This window comes from Dendrobates tinctorius, unplaced genomic scaffold (assembly GCF_039654945.1).
Source record: "Dendrobates tinctorius isolate UK_male_01 unplaced genomic scaffold, ASM3965494v1 ptg000128l, whole genome shotgun sequence".
Lineage (NCBI taxonomy): Eukaryota > Metazoa > Chordata > Amphibia > Anura > Dendrobatidae > Dendrobates > Dendrobates tinctorius.
The window spans coordinates 6,205,451-6,222,677 of NW_027361796.1; the positions used below are offsets into that span (position 1 = coordinate 6,205,451).

Genomic DNA, 17,227 nt, shown 5'->3' on the forward strand with positions numbered 1-17,227 from the left:
TTGCAGTAAGTAATAAAAATGCCTTAAAACATTCTCTCATTATTCTGGCATTTGGCAAATATTAATAACTAGCTGAAGAGCCCGGCGCTGCCCGGGCATAGTAACTAACTGTGGTTAGTTATAACAAATTATAATAATCCTCCATCCCATAGTCCCGTGCCCATATACCCATCACACATCCACGATCCCATAGGCCCGTGCCCATATACCCATCATACATATCCTCCATCCCATAGTCCCATGCCCATATAACCATCATACATATCCTCCATCCCATAGTCGAGTGCCCATATACCCATCACACATCCTCCATCCCATAGTCCCGTGCCCATATACCCGTCATACATAGCCTCCATCCCATAGTCCTGTGCCCATATACTCGTCATACATATCCTCCATCCCATAGTCCCGTGCCCATATACTCGTCATACATATCCTCCATCCCACAGTCCCGTGCCCATATACCCATCATACATATCCTCCATCCCATAGTCCCGTGCCCATATACCCGTCATACATATCCTCCATACCATAGTCCCGTGCCCATATACCCATCATGCATATCCTCCATACCATAGTCCCGTGCCCATATACCCGTCATACATATCCTCCATACCATAGTCCCGTGCCCATAAACCCGTCATACATATCCTCCATCCCATAGTCCAGTGCCCATATACCTGTCATACACATCCGCCATACCATAGTCCCGAGCCCATATACCCGTCATACATATCCTCCATCCCATCCTGACATCATAATGAGCGGCGGCAGGGCTTGCAACCTATGATGTCATCAGCGTCGCCATGGCAACCGTTGTGACATCATAATGAGGGGCGGGGCTTGATACGCACACACTGCTTCCCCAGTATGCAAATAGGGGTATTGTGACATCACAATGAGGGGCGGGGCTTGACGCGCACACACTTTTCCCCAGAGTATTTAGATAGGGGCAAAATTGTTTGGTGAATTGGAACGCACGGGGTTAAAATTTCGCCTCACAACATAGCTTAGGACGCTCTCGGGGTCCAGACGTGTGACTGTGCCAAATTTTGTGGCTGTAGCTGCGACGGTGCAGATGCCTATCCCGGACATACACACATATACACACACACACACACATACATACATACACACATACATACACACTTTGAGCTTTATATATTAGACTAGCTGAAGAGCCCGGCGCTGCCCGGGCATAGTAACTAACTGTGGTTAGTTATAACAAATTATAATTATCCTCCATCCCATAGTCCCGTGCCCATATACCCATCATACAAATCCTCCATCCCATAGTCGACTGCTCATATACCCATCACACATCCTCCATCCCATAGTCCCATGCCCATATACCCATCATACATATTCTCCATATACCCATCATACATATTCTCCATCCCATAGTCCCATGCCCATATACCCATCATACATATTCTCCATCCCATAGTCCCATGCCCATATACCCATCATACATATTCTCCATCCCATAGTCCCATGCCCATATACCCATCATACATATTCGCCATCCTATAGTCGAGTGCCCATATACCCATCACACATCCTTCATCTCATAGTCCCATGCCCATATACCCATCATACATATCTGCCATCTCATAGTCCCATGCCCATATACCCGTCATACATATCCTCCATCCCATAGTCCAGTGCCCATATACCCATCACACATCCTCCATCCCATAGTCCCGTGCCCATATACATATCCTCCATCCCATAGTTCAGTGCCCATATACCTATCACACATCCTCCATCCCATAGTCAACCATTATGACATCATAATGTGCGGCGGCAGGGCTTGCAACCTATGATGACATCAGCGTCGCCATGGCAACCATGATACGCACACACTGCTTCCCCAGTATGCAAATAGGGGCATTATGACATCACAATGAGGGGCGGGACTTGACGCGCACACACTTTTTCCCCCAGTATGTAGATAGGGGCAAAATTGTTTGGTGAATTGGAACGCGCGGGGTTAAAATTTCACCTCACAACATAGCTTAGGACGCTCTCGGGGTCCAGACGTGCGACTATGCCAAATTTTGTGGCTGTAGCTGCGACGGTGCGGATGCCTATCCCGGACATACACACACACACACACACACACATACTGTACATACATACACACATACATACACACTTTGAGCTTTATATATTAGACTAGCTGAAGAGCCCGGCGTTGCCCGGGCATAGTAACTGACTGGCTATTTATAATAGATTATAATAATTATACTTCACATAAATTGTCGCTGTGTGTCATCTCCCCTGTATATAGTATATACCTGTGTGTCATCTCCTCCTGTATATAGTATAGCTGAAGAGCCCGGTGCTGCCCGGGCATAGTAACCAACTGTGGTTAGTTATAGAAAATTATAATTATCCTCCATCCAATAATCCCGTGCCCATATACCCATCATACATATCCACGATCCCATAGGCCCGTGCCCATATACCCATCATACATATCCTCCATCCCATAGTCGAGTGCCCATATACCCATCACACAATCTTCCATCCCATAGTCCCGTGCCCATATACCCATCACACATCCTCCATCCCATAGTCCCATGCCCATATACCCATCATACATATTCTCCATTCCATAGTCCCATGCCCATATACCCATCATACATATCCTCCATCCCATAGTCCAGTGCCCATATACCCATCACACATCCTCCATCCCATAGTCCCGTGCCCATATACCCGTCAAACAAATCCTCCATCCCATAGTCCAGAGCCCATATACCCATCACACATCCTCCATCCCATAGTCCCGTGCCCATATACATATCCGCCATCCCATAGTCCCGTGCCCATAAACCCGTCATACATATCCTCCATCCCATAGTCCAGTGCCCATATACCCATCACACATCCACCATCCCATAGTCCCGTTCCCATATACCCACCATACATATCCTCCATCCCTTAGTCCGGTGCCCATATACTCATCACACATCCTCCATTCCATAGTCAACCGTTATGACATCATAATGAGTGGCGGCGGGGCTTGCGACCTTTGATGACATCAGCGTCGCCATGGCAACCGTTGTGACATCATAATGAGGGGCGGGGCTTGATACGCACACACTGCTTCCCCAGTATGCAAATAGGGGCATTGTGACATCACAATGAGGGGCGGGGCTTGACGCACACACACTTTTTCCCCCAGTATGTAGATAGGGGCAAAATTGTTTGGTGAATTGGAACGTGCGGGGTTAAAATTTCGCCTCCCAACATAGCTTAGGACGCTCTCGGGGTCCAGACGTGTGACTGTGCCAAATTTTGTGGCTGTAGCTGCGACGGTGCGGATGCCTATCCCGGACATACACACATACACACACACACACACACACCCACACACACACACACACATACACACATACATACACACTTTGAGCTTTATATATTAGATTATGGTAATCATTATTGACCTAAAATAGGAAAGGTTTATTCTGATTTCATGTCAGATATTGAGAAAAACATGCATATGCGTCTTTTTATATACTGTAGTGTATGTAAACTTCTGGTTTCAACTCTACATTGTATCAGGGCAAGCAAACATTGAAAATGTTTAAATGAAACCCAATTGCAAAAAGGATTTTTAGCCCCAATTACATGCATTTTAGGAAGAAAAAAATTGTCCCGTTTTAGAAGGCGTTGTCCACACTACTCTGCTTAAATTCTATACATCATGAATGTCTGGGATACACAGAGGTGTGTCTAGATATTCCGGCACACAGGGCCAGAGTTCAGTTTGGCGCTCTCCATTCTCCAAGCATATATGTGATTTGCCTACTTACAGTTATGTGCCGACTAGCTGCTCTCCCTAATTCTCGCAAGTTGAAACTACAACAAAAACATCGGTATGTGTCCCAATGGGCCTTAAATAGTATTACGGAGAAGATGTCACTGAGCCACTCAGGGCAACCTGCAAAATCTTACATAGAGTACAACAGAGGGCAGCGGACCAAGGTGAAGGAAGCAGAGCCTGGGTTTCCCGAGCTGGGTGTGTAACATAGACCATGTTCAGTATGTTGTCAGCTATTAACATGGGACACAATGAGTCAACTTGAAATCTGCCCTTTCAGTTTCTTCTTTGCTATATCTTGCGCTTTCTTGTAAATGAAGACATGTATTGCAAGCACTGCTAGTAAATTTTAGAATTAAAGGCAGTGAGTCATTGTCTGTTATTAGAATTGATAACATGTATTGCATGTAGGCGGATAAACTAATCCAGTCAAGAAACAGGAAATTAGTCCAGGACTCTCATAAACCAGAAACTTGAGACCAATGCAAGGTTGAATTGAAAAGACAGTCCAAACTATTTTCTATTACAAAAAACAAGTACGGTACATGAACCTAAGCACATCCACAGACTTTCAGGCAGATCAGAATTATTCCCCAGAATACTCCTTGCCACCATATTTGCAGTGTCTGTGTGCATGTTTTTCCCAATGCTGGTACACAGGTATCGGAACATATCTATAGACTGACACTAAGATTGGTGGAGAAGGAGGATTTTGGAGGATTTTTTTGACCTGCTTGAAAGACCTTGAATGCGGTAAAATGCATTTTTGTTAGAAACTAGTTCACTAGACAAGTTAAAATAACACTGTTTTACTGTGATAGTGGTAGCAATAAAATCAGAGGTGTAGCTAGGGGATCAGTTCCATGGAAAGTAAAACACATCTGAGTGTGCTCACAACCCAGATAATGCATGATACAAACCCGCATGCCCCAACTATAATAGGTCACTTCAGTAATTATGATGATATTGAATAAAAACACTTCTAAGAGACTTAGAGCAATATTAACACCATATAGTCACTTCTGCAGTCCATATAAGTGCAATTCAGTTAAATTCTATAACCCATAGGCAATGTCCTTTCCGATTCGAGACATTCACTTTTCTCATATTTTCCGTTTGGCCCAGCCATAACTTGTTTTTTATCCAGAGTTTGCAACACTGACACATTTGACATTTCCAGCACCAAGCCCACCTCTCTCCAATCTGTATAAACGTCTTATTCTGCTGCTACTCCCAATTCTGTGCCTGTTTCTATTTCAATTTTCCCTACCAATGCACCTTCACTGAATCATACAGTATTCCAGAAATAATGTTCTCATTACTATAATTACCCCCAAAAAATACTGCCAGAGGGCACATCTGAAAAAAATAATGCTTGTCAGATAATACCCAAAACTGTAATAGTGCAAATCAACAGTACCCTATAGTGCATCGTAGTCCATAATAGTGCAGAACACAATAAAAGTGCCACGTTTTGAACCTGACAGAGTAATAGTGATCTTTTTAGTACCCCAAAACAGTAATAGTGCTCCTCATAGTGTTCTACATAATAATAATGCATGCCACTGTGCCATTTAAAAAGTAATTGTGCCCTTTTTGTTCCCCGTAAACAGTAGTCATGTGAAAATAATAATAATGCTCCCTATATGCACCCTAGGAAGTAATAGTGCTTCCTTTTTGCCCCCCTAGACACTAATAATGCAACATTGAAGGTTATTCCCTGGGTGTCCACTGATCACTGCTTATTCATACGGCATACGAGAAAGATTTGGAGCACAGAGATGAGGCAGAGAACACATTGCGAGGATGCCAATCAAGCCTGTGTGGGCATTATTTTGGTGGAATTGGTAAGAGTGCAGGATGAGTAGCTATGTGGTCAATATACAAAAAATCGAAATACTTTCATTTTCAACATTTTCAGCAATAGTGGAGTTCATCTATTCATTTGCAGTGCACTGACGCATAGTGTATGTGTATGTTTGTATATTGACCACGTAGCGTATTTGTGCCTCTGTACATTAATACTAAAGATGCATGGGCCCTATTTTTTGTAGTGTACATTGGCGGGTGTAACTCCCTCCATGGCTCAGCACCCTTATCTATACGTCCTTCCCAGTCAAGGTTTTAAATTAATTTAAACGCCTGGTTTTCTTTAACTCCCCATTCAGATGAGGTCCGGTATAGCACATCGAATGGTAGGATATTAGTGATAGGGACCATCCATATTTAGGTACAAATTGATGCTAAGTACCCTACGCTCTTGATGATTACAGCAATAATGGAGTTCATGTATTCATTAATCGCAGTATATGGCACATAATTTATGTTATATGTTTGCCTCAGGTTAATAGCTAAGCCAGACTCTCGACTGTGACTGATTGGGGCTGTCTAAGTAAGAATTATTCTTAAATAAGTAAAAAAATCAATTTTTAAACAAAATTACATACATTTCATTAAAACAATTGCCCAAACAAGGTGTACATCGGGCCAGAGGAAACTAAAAAGTTTCAAATGATGGGATACATATGAAGTGCGCCATATTTTTTTTACATTTTTACTCAATTTCTTGTGTAGGTATTTTATATTTCCCTTTATAAATCCCCTCATTATGTTTTAAAGTGTAAAAATCACCTATATAACTTTAGTACATTTTCTAGATGTTAGCTGGAAAATTAAGAAATTTCAGGCTTGCCAAAAATTTACTTATAGCAAGTGATAGAGGATAAAATATAACTTTGTTATATATTATTATATACCGTACAAGATAATGTAATGTAAAATGAGCAGCTGTCTATAACATCTATGGTTATATTGGGACACTGTATTATTATATTATGTGCACTATCTCCATAATTGAGTCAGTGTAATAATAACATCATATAAGTGACAAATGGTAGAACCTTAGCCCTTACTCATAGGGCATAACAATTGATATGATTTGATACACTGCTAATGGTTTTGTGAGTTGGTGTAAAATCTTTCCTGTGCCCAATTGAGGGAGCGCTATGAATATACCAATTGTCATTTAATGTCATGTTTGTTATGCCCTATGAGTAAGGGCTAAGGTTATTCCATTTGTCACTTATATGAGGTTATTACATTGACTCAATTATGGAGGTAGTGCACATAATATAATAATACAGTGTCCCAATATAACCATAGATGTTATTGACATCTGCTCATTTTAAATTACATTATCTTGAGAATTAAATAGATAAAATAGTAAAAGTTATATTTTACCCTCTGTTACTTGCTATAGTCTACATTCATCACATAGAGGTTGTTGCTTTTGTATTTAATCTACTGAGTATGGCAGGATTTCAATCCACAGGGATAGATTCAAGTATATGGATCACTGAAGCAGGGCATTCACTACAGCTAAATATACTCCATCAGTCCATGCAGCATTCAATGAGTTAACTAAAGTTTACAAAGAACAAATAGGGTCTTGGTGGGAAATCCAATGTCTGGAAATCTGTTAGGCGTCGGGTTCCAGGCACTGCACAGCGGGAATCCTGAGCCTTGCCATCGACGGTCTCCCATTCCCCTCCGGCCACAGTGGACCCTGCTCAGCAAACTCCACAATCCCTGCATTCTGTCCACACCAGTATTGTGGGTTTGGTTGCTGCTGCCACCTCTGGTCCAGTTATGGCAATGCAGCCTGGCCAGCAGCAAAAGACTCCAGAGTCTAAGTCCTTCCTTCAGTCCACTGAGCATGCTCATGAGACCTTCTCCCACTGGGGATCAGGAGTCACATGCTCTGGTCCTTCTCCAGTTCTGATTGGTCCATCTGGAGGATCAAGAAGGTTCCGGAAGGACACGGCTATAAAAGGTTTGCATGGCCGCCCCGCCATGTGCTATGATAGACTCTGAGGCTATAGTACTTAGTGTATGTGTGATGATGGATGAATGAGCCTGGTGACTGATGCATTATAATTCCCCCTCCTTGGATATTCCGCATGAGTTAGGGTTAGGAATTAGAGTCAGCACAGTAGCTCTGACACTGCATAGCACCGCAGTGTTCCTCATCATCTTTCTCTAGCGCCTTGGGGTCGGCCAGTACAGGCCTCCTGGACCACTACTACCGCAGCGTCCACCTAAGTAACGCCGTGCGCCTTAGGGGCGCTTTCCAGCCCAGTTGATAGGCTGGTTAGTGGCGTCCGTCAGGGCGGACATTGCACCCGTACTAAGCGGTGGTTCACACTACCGTGACCTGTAACGCTAACAGGTCGCGGTTGTTTGCCGGCTGGTAAATGCTTCGTGAAGCAATGGGGTTCGTGCCATCTAACACCGGGTCAGTGGTTATCCACCGGTGTCTGGCTTTCTCCTACAAGCCGTTCCCTCATTGTTTAGCTGCAGATAGTCACCTCTGCACGGTGGGCCCAGGCTGCGAACGCACCTCATATATTATTTCATCTTTATTTATTTGGTGCGTTCCGCCAGCCCGTAACAAAAAACTATGTAAAAACAGGTACTGTGCCACTCCATCTTCGTATATCACTCAGCTCAGGTATCAGATATAAAAACTCTAATATCCTAGCTAAATGGGAAAAGAGAGCGACAGAGAGCTCAGTTATATTCATGAAAATCCTGCTAGAAGAGGAGAAACAATTCTTGAGTACCTTAAACGATGCGTTAAAGTAACAAATAGAAATCACCAAATAATTCTCTGCGGAACCTGATTTTAATCATAAAGAGACCATTCTCCAAAATACCTTGGAGAGGTTCCAATATAATTTAAAGGAGGAAAAACATTCTCTCTTTATCCGAGATATGCAGGAATTCAAAGAGAACAGAGCTTACTCTATCTGGGGTCCCCGAAACACTGACATCGATCTGTCTTCAACAGAGACAGAAGTTTTGGGCACAGAGAATAGGAGTATAGCACAAAGGGGAAGAATGAGAGGAAGGGTGTGCAATAGCTGAAAAAATGAAAATAGAAGATTTCCTCAGAGGAGTCATATTTTAGAGCTAAATTATCCCGAGAAGCCGCACACAAACCCGCACAATCCATCCTAGACTCACAGGTGATTAACTTATCCTTCAGGACCTTAAAAATTAGGCGATGGCAGTCCTGAGTAAAGGTCCCGTCACACCTAGCGACGCTATAATGATCCCGACAGCGATGCGACACGACAGGGATCGTTGCCGCATCGCTATGTGGTCGCTATTGAGATGTCAGACAGTCCAATCTACCCAACGACGGAGCAACGATCTAGCGTGTCATAGCGACCTTTGTAACGATGTCGCTGGTCGTTGGGACCGCTAATCCACGCCTTGTCTTGCTTCTGAGTCGCTAACGAGGTCGTTAGGCTAGGTGTCAAACGTGACGATACAAGCGACTCAGCGGGACATGAGCGACCAAAAATATGTCCAGACATTTCGGTCACGATCAGCGATACCTGGCAGGGGGGCTGGTCGCTGGTCACTGTCAAACACAGCGATCTCGCTGGTAAGATCGCTATAACGTCACAGTTCTAGTGACTCAGCAGCGATCTCGCTTAGTGTGACAGGGCCTTTTGGGTCTCACATAATCCATTTGTGCCCACTACAGATTATAACACCTTTGAAGTTGTCAAGGCCCTTCACCTCTTCATGCGTAAACTTAAATGGAAGAAATTCCACATTAGGGAACAAAATAGAAGCTTTCAGGACCTAGGTATCCCAGATGACTTACTGCAGGATGTCATACTATTATATAGCTTGAGTGATCAAAATCCAAATGACCTAGGAATGAGACCTTTTAAAGATCTAAGGAATAAAAGCCAAAATATGCCGCCCCCTCAAGGAGATGTGAACTATCTGGATGTATTCCTTAATGTAGTCACTAGTGAATTAAAGACTCTGGGCTCAAATGAACCCCAAAAAAGACATAATCTTACCAAGAATGAAATGCAATGTCTCTGTACATTGGAAAAAGATCAAGGGATTATAATTAAACCATCAGACAAGGGAGGAAACGTGATGGTTATGGATACCCGAGATTACTGCTCTATGTGCCAAACCCTATTACAGGAGAACATAGGCTATAGAAAACTGGAAAAAAAAATCCCTTAAAAGAATTTCAGTCAGAATTGAGAATTCTGGTAGATAGCGGCCTGGTAGATAGGGATATTGATAAAAACAAATGCGATTTCTAGTTTCCCCAGTTCCCCATTAAGGCCACCTTCTATTGTCTACCTAAAATCCATAAGGGGACTAACCCATTAAATGGTAGACTAATAGTCTCGGGTGTCGGGCATGTCACCCAGAACTTGGTCATCTATGTCGATCGGGTACTTAGGCCTTTTGTCAAATCACTAAATTCCTATTTCAGAGACACAATGGACCTTCTGGGCAGACTGGACCGATTAGTCCTCGACTCTGATGTCTTCTTGGGGCGTATAGACATTGAGGCCCTCTACTCATCCATCCCACATGAAAAGGATCTCATGGTTGTGGACCATTTCATCCGAATAAGGGGATGCGCGAATACTGGAAACATAATGAATTCACTATGAAAGCCCCAGAATTCTGCCTCAAATTTTTTTTTTTGTTTGACAACAAATACTACCATCAGCTCAGAGGCATAGCAAAGGGGAGCCCCTATGCCCCCTCATATGCTAATTTGCTCCTGGGCTGGTGGGAGGAAACTTTGGTCTTTGGAGACAATCCCAAATCGATATGGGAAACATCATCATATGGCTACGCTATATAGTCAATTTTTTGTTACCTGGAAGGGGGGTTCCTCTGACTTCGATAAATTCATAATGGGCTTGAACAACAATGAACTGGGACTTAGGCTTACATTTGAAAGAGACCCCTCAAAACTACCATTTCTCAGCATACTTGTCAAAAAAGATGACTTATCGTAAACCCACCTCCACAAATTCCCTCTTGAGTTGGGACAGCATCCATCTTGTAACCCTCAAGAGGGGCATTCTGAAGGGTCAGTAGATGAGAATCAGGAGGAATTGCTCAACCTAAGAGACATTTGAGCAACAAGCAAAAGACCTTTGGAATAGCTTTATTGAGAGGGGTTACCCAAATAATGTTCTGAAGAGAGCCTATAAGGAAATCATATGTAAAGATTGGAGGTCCCTCCTTACCCCCTGACCAAAGATTGAACAAGACAATTGTCCCAAATTCATTACTACATATTCTACTAGTTCCAACGAGGTCAGAGGCATCCTACTAAAACATTGGCCCATCTTGCTTATGGATGAGAACATTGATGGCCAGATGAAAACCTTTCCCCAGATAACATACAAAAAAGCAGATCCCTTCTGGATAGGTTGGTCCACAGCCATTACTCTCTTACTAATTCACAAAACTGGTTGAGTGAACATAAGACTTATGGTTGTTACCAATGTGGCAATTGCAGTTTTTGTAAACTTATCATAAAAAGGAAAAGAGTTTGTGGGCAATGTTACTGGATGTAGCTATAAAATCTGAAAACTCCTCAATTGTCGATCTAGGGGTATCATTTACAAATCCACTTGTGAGTGTGGTATGGAGTATGTGAAAAGAAATTATAAGAGAATTCTGTATACAGGTTGGAGAACACATACAGTGGGAAAAAAGTATTTGGTCACCTAAAAACATGCAAGATTTCTGGCTCTCACAGACCTGTAACTTCTTCTTTAAGAAGCTCCTCTGTCCTCCACTCATTACCTGTAGTAATGACACCTGTTTGAACTTGTTATCAGAATAAAAGATACCTGTCCTCAACCTCAAACAATCTCACTCCAAACTCCACTATGGTGAAGACCAAAGAGCTGTCAAAGGACACCAAAAAACAAATTGTAGCCCTGCACCAGGCTGGGAAGATTGAATCTGCAATAGGCAAGCAGCTTTGTGGGATGAAATCAACTGTGGGAGCAATAATAAGAAAATGGAAGACATACAAGACCACTGATAATCTCCCTCGATGTGGGGATCAAAATTATCACAAGAATGGTGAGCAAAAATACCAGAACCACATGGGGGGACCTAGTGAATGACCTGAATAGAGCTTGGACCACTGTAACAAAGGTTACCATCAGTAACACAATACGCTGCCAGGGATTCAGATCCTGCAGTGTCAGATGTGTCCCCATGATTAAGCCAGTACATGTCCAAGCCCGTCTGAAGTTTGCTAGAGAGCATTTGAATTATCCAGAAGAGTTTTTGGAGAAGGTCATATGGTCTGATGAAACCAAAGTAGAACTGTTTGGTAGAAACAAAACTCATCATGTTTGGAGGAGACAGAATGCTGAGCTGCATCCAAAGAACACCATACCTACTGTGAAGCTTGGGGGTGGCAGCATCATGCTTTGGGGCTGTTTCTCTGCAAAGGGACCAGGACGACTGATCAGTGTACATGAAAGAATGAATGGGGCCATGTATCGTGAGATTTTGAGTGCAAACCTCCTTGCATCTGCAAGTGCATTGAAGATGAACCGTGGATGGGTCTTTCAGCATGATAATGATCCCAAGCACACCACCAGGGCAACAAAGCAGTGGCTTGTAAGAAGCATATGAAGGTTCTGGAGTGGCCTAGCCAGTCTCCAGATCTCAACCCCATAGAAAACCATTGGAGGGAATTGAAAGTCCGTGTTGCCCAGCGACATTCCAAAAACATCACTGCTCTAGAGGAGATCTGCATGGAGGAATGGGCCAACATGCCACCAACAGTGTGTGCCAACCTTGTGAAGATTTATAGAAAACGTTTGACCTCTGTCATTGCCAACAAAGGATATATTACAAAATATTGAGATGAACTATTGATAATGACCAAATACTTATTTCCCACCATAATTTGCAAAATAAATCTTGCCAAATCAGACAAGGTGATTTTCTGGTTTTGTTTTGTTTTTTGACTCTCATAGTAGTGGTCTACCTATGATGTCAATTACAGGCCTCTCATCTTTTTAAGTGGGAGAACTTGCACAATTAGTGGCTGACTAAACACTTTTTTTTCTCCCACTATACGAGATATTTTCAACAAAAAAGATACTCCCTTAGCGAGACATATCAACGCAACAGACCGAGGTAACCTTACCTTTTGCCACACATCAGTGGCTCTGTTGGTACTTCCGTATGAAGCTCTGAAAAATGGGATTTAGGTGTATCCACTCACGGAGCCATCAAATTTAATGAAGAAAATGGAGTGATCCTTTTCCCTGTCAGGCCTAATTTTCATCATTGTCTGCCTTGTTCAAGCGGTCACAAAAATGTAGTTGACTGCGTTTTTGTGCCTACTGGCTCATACTCTTCTGTGAGAAAAACGGACGAGTGCAATTCGAGAAAAAAATCGGATTGCACTCTGACCAATGTTATTCAATGAGTTACATCTCATCTGCGATTTTTTTTTTTTCAGCTGAAATCGGACTGAGAAAAAAAATCGCAGCATGCTGCGATTTGCTGCATATCTCGGACGACACTCGCCATTGCAAGTCAATGATGCAAGAAAAAATGCACAGCACTCGCACCATGCGAGTGCTGTTCGATTTTTACGCACAGGTGTCCATTGAAAAGCCGGCAATTCATAAGCGGCCACAGTAAAATCACACTGACAGGTTAGGATAGAATAGATATATGCACTTAGAATACATATATGCTGTATATGTGTGTTTTGATGAATATTTCCTTTGAATGTAAAAGCTCATGTTAAAATCGCATTGCAATCGGATATAAATCGGATGCTAGGTGTGAAAATCGCATTGTACTTGCATGTCACGCACATGTCACTCGCATGTCACTTGTCCGTTTTTTTCGGTCCTGATATCGGAACTTTCTTTTCTCGCAAATATGTATATACCCTACCTCAAAAATGGAGAGACTGCTGAAAAGGAGTTCAGGTAGAGCACAATGAGTATGCTTCATTAAAGTTAATGGCTCCATCAGCAGATATGCCTGAATCCTGTTTTTTAGGGCGTTAGCCAGAAGCCCCAACGTATCCACATATGGCTAAAACATGGTGTGAACCCAGCCTAATAAAACCAGCACCACCATGTATAGTGTGTGCACACCTCCCGAGGTCCACCTTTCATGTGAAGTACAAATACATCAAGTCAGCAAGGGTTTGAAAACTAACTGCAAGGTTTTCAATGATGAGATGAGTATTGGAGTTCTCCACAGGGGACAGTTTATTAAATTAATGTCCAGAATTCCAGAAAGTCTCTAAATCCACATTTTTTTCTCCTGTTTCCTTAAACTTAACATGGAGAAAATGGAATTCATTATCTTTAGGCTATGAGTATTTGCTTGCAGAAGTTTCTGCAAGGTTTCTGCATCTCTTGGCAGGAAAAATGCTGCAGCACATTTTTGCTGTGATTTGGTGCGTTTTTGCATGCATTTTTGTACAGCAATGAAGGCTTTTTTGAGCTAAATAAAGATATTTTAAAAAAGTTTTGTGATGTCATTTCTTGGTTCAACACCACCTTTTTCATGCTGATGCAGTGTGGCATCAGGATAGTGGAATTAGTGCAGCAGCTGTCATTGACACATAGCTCTAGGCTTAGTAATGAAAAGGTGTCTGCCCAACATCCTCATTACTAAGGCTGGTTTCACACTTGCGTTTTTTTGCGCGTTTTTTTAGCACAAAAAAACATGCGTTTTTCCCCCTATCTTTTACATGGGTGCGCATAGGTGCACAGACACATGCGTTTGTACGCGTTTGTATGTACATGCGTTTTTTTGTAGTGTGCGCTCGGGCGCACAAAATGCATCCTGTTGCATTTTTTGTGCATCCGACCTGCCCCAAAAAAACGCATGCGCACGCAATGCATTTTTTTTACAGCCAAACACCCATTATAGTCTATGGGTGTGCATATGTGCACATGGTAATGCGCACGTATGCGCAAAAAATGCATGCAGTTTTTTTTTAAAAACGCACCCAAACCTGCAAAAAAAGCACACAAACGCATGATGCGTTTTTTATGTATGTTTGCACTGCGCACGGTGCGCAGCGCAAAAAAACGCAAGTGTGAAAGTAGCTTAAGCCGATAAGTAAACACAAACACACAAAACAAAAACACAAGTACACACAGTCACCAGCCTATGTAGGAGCGTTAGCAGAATGAACTTACATAGGTTGTAACCAGACACCAACTGTTAATTTTAAAGAAAAAAATGACGTGGGCTCCCACATAATTTTATTAACCAGCAGAGGGAAAGCCGACAGCTGGGGGCAGATGTTTATAGCCTGGGAAGGGGGTAATACCCATGGAGCTTCCCAGACTATTAATATCAGCTCACAGCTGTATACTTAGCCTTCACTGGCTATTAAAATGGGGGACCCCAAAAAATTGATGTGGGGTCCCCTATAATTAATAACCAGCAAATACTATGCAGACAGCTGATCCCGCAGCGCTGTGACAGTCTGCGGTAGCGTTACTACGGGTGACAGTCACATCTGCCAGCATGATCCCGCAGCACTCTGACCGTCAATATTACCGGCAGTAACGTTACCACCGATAAGGACCCCTGCGCCGTTGTTTCACACCATGTCACACAGATGACAGCGTGGGAAACACCATAGGAAGCCAGTAAAACACAAAGCAAAACCTCAGCAAATCCGCAAACATTTTTAAATTGCGTTTTTGCTGCAGATTTGACTGACTCAATTGAAGTAAATGGGTGCGGAAACGCTGCAAAAACGCAAAATGAATTGGCATGCTGTAGAAAAAAATGCACTGCAAATACTCAATGGAAATTTACTGATCAGGTGCACAACACTTCAGGATTGTCATTGAATTACTTTGCATTAGGATTACATTGCGTTTTTGAACCTTTTAGGGCAGGAAAAAACGCAGCGAAATGCATCAAAAACGCATAATGTGCACATAGCCTTACACCGTCTCACCCATATCCTCTCTGCACTCCCAACATATCCCTCAAGCTAAACATTCAAGCCCTTACTACCACCTGCCACCACCAACTCAAAAGCATTTTGCAAATCTCAACTTTGAATTGAATTGTTAAATCCAACATTTCATTATTGCTTGTATTATTATATGAAGAATAATGCCTAACCTCTTTTTTTTTTTGCAGGTGATCGATCTTCAACATTATGAAATAAGAATTCATGGACAGTTATATGCATTTATGATAATATACTAAATAATGTGCTTTCCATGGAATTGCTCTCTTAAACATCATGATGTATCTGAACCATCACTATCTGTAACAAAATGTTTTGTTAAAGGGGCTTTCTGAGCATAAAAGCCCCAATATGGTTGTGCCTGTACTGCATCCTTAAACCAACCTGTTACCTTTATTTTTCTTTTCTTCACTCCCCTGCAGTCTCCTTCAGCCCCCTTTAGCCATCCTTGTGATCTGTTATCGTTTACATACTGAACTTCCTGCTAGTTCTTCGTCTGCACCTCTGCAATGCATTTAGTGGTAGTACTGATACTAGAATCACACAGGCTCGGTGTACTGTAGGGGAGTAATGAGGCATATAAGATATTCATTTATTATAACATAATGAAGTGCTTTGGAAGTCATGCACCATCCTCTATGGCTAAACTCACTAACCTCACTAGTCACTAACCTCACTAGTCACTAACCTCACTAGTCAATAATATTGCTATTCTTCCCTGAAGGGTCATCACTGGGCGGAGAGAAAAATGGGCAATTGCCCAGGGACGCCACACACTTGGGGGCCACCAGCCTCGATAGCAGGAGCAACACTGATAAAAAAAATACACATATTTGGTATAGCTGTGTTCGCAAAATTCCTATCTATCTAATATATAAAGCTCAAGTGTGTGTATGTGTGTATGTCCGGGATAGGCATCCGCACCGTCGCAGCTAAAGCCACAAAATTTGGCACAGTCACACGTCTGGACCCAGAGAGCATCCTAGGCTATGTTGTGAGGCGAAATTTTAACCCCGCGCGTTCCAATTCACCAAACAATTTTGCCCCTATCTACATAATGGGGAAAAAGTGTGTGTGTATCAAGCCCCGCCCCTCCTTATGATGTCATAATGGTTGCCATGGCGACGCTGATGTCATCGTAGGTTGCAAGCTCCGCCGCTCATTATGATGTCATAATGGTTGACTATGGGATGGAGGATGTGTGATGGGTATATGGACACTGGACTATGGGATGGAGGATATGTATGGCGGGTATATGGGCACGGGACTATGGGATGGCGAATATGTATGATGGGTATATGGGCACGGGACTATGGGATGGAGGATATGTATGATGGGTATCTGGGCACGGGACTATGGGATGGAGAATGTGTGATGGGTATATGGGCACGGGACTATGGGATGGAGGATATGTATGATGGTATATGGGCATGGGACTATGGGATGGAGGATGTGTGATGGGTATATGGGCATGGGACTATGGGATGGAGGATGTGTGATGGGTATATGGGCACTCGACTATGGGATGGAGGATATGTCTGATGGGTATA

At 42.8% G+C, this 17,227-nt stretch overlaps 1 protein-coding gene across 1 annotated transcript in view; it reads left to right on the forward strand.

The window, feature by feature from the left end:
- Positions 1 to 16,550, forward strand: part of LOC141047549 (programmed cell death 1 ligand 1-like) — a 115,750-nt gene extending 99,200 nt beyond the window's left edge. Inside the window, exon 7 of the mRNA XM_073542641.1 lies at positions 15,848 to 16,550. Coding sequence (XP_073398742.1) covers positions 15,848 to 15,870 — 23 coding nt within the window. The 3' untranslated portion in view covers positions 15,871 to 16,550. The remainder of the gene's footprint in view (positions 1 to 15,847) is intronic.
- The last annotated feature ends 677 nt before the right edge of the window (positions 16,551 to 17,227 follow it).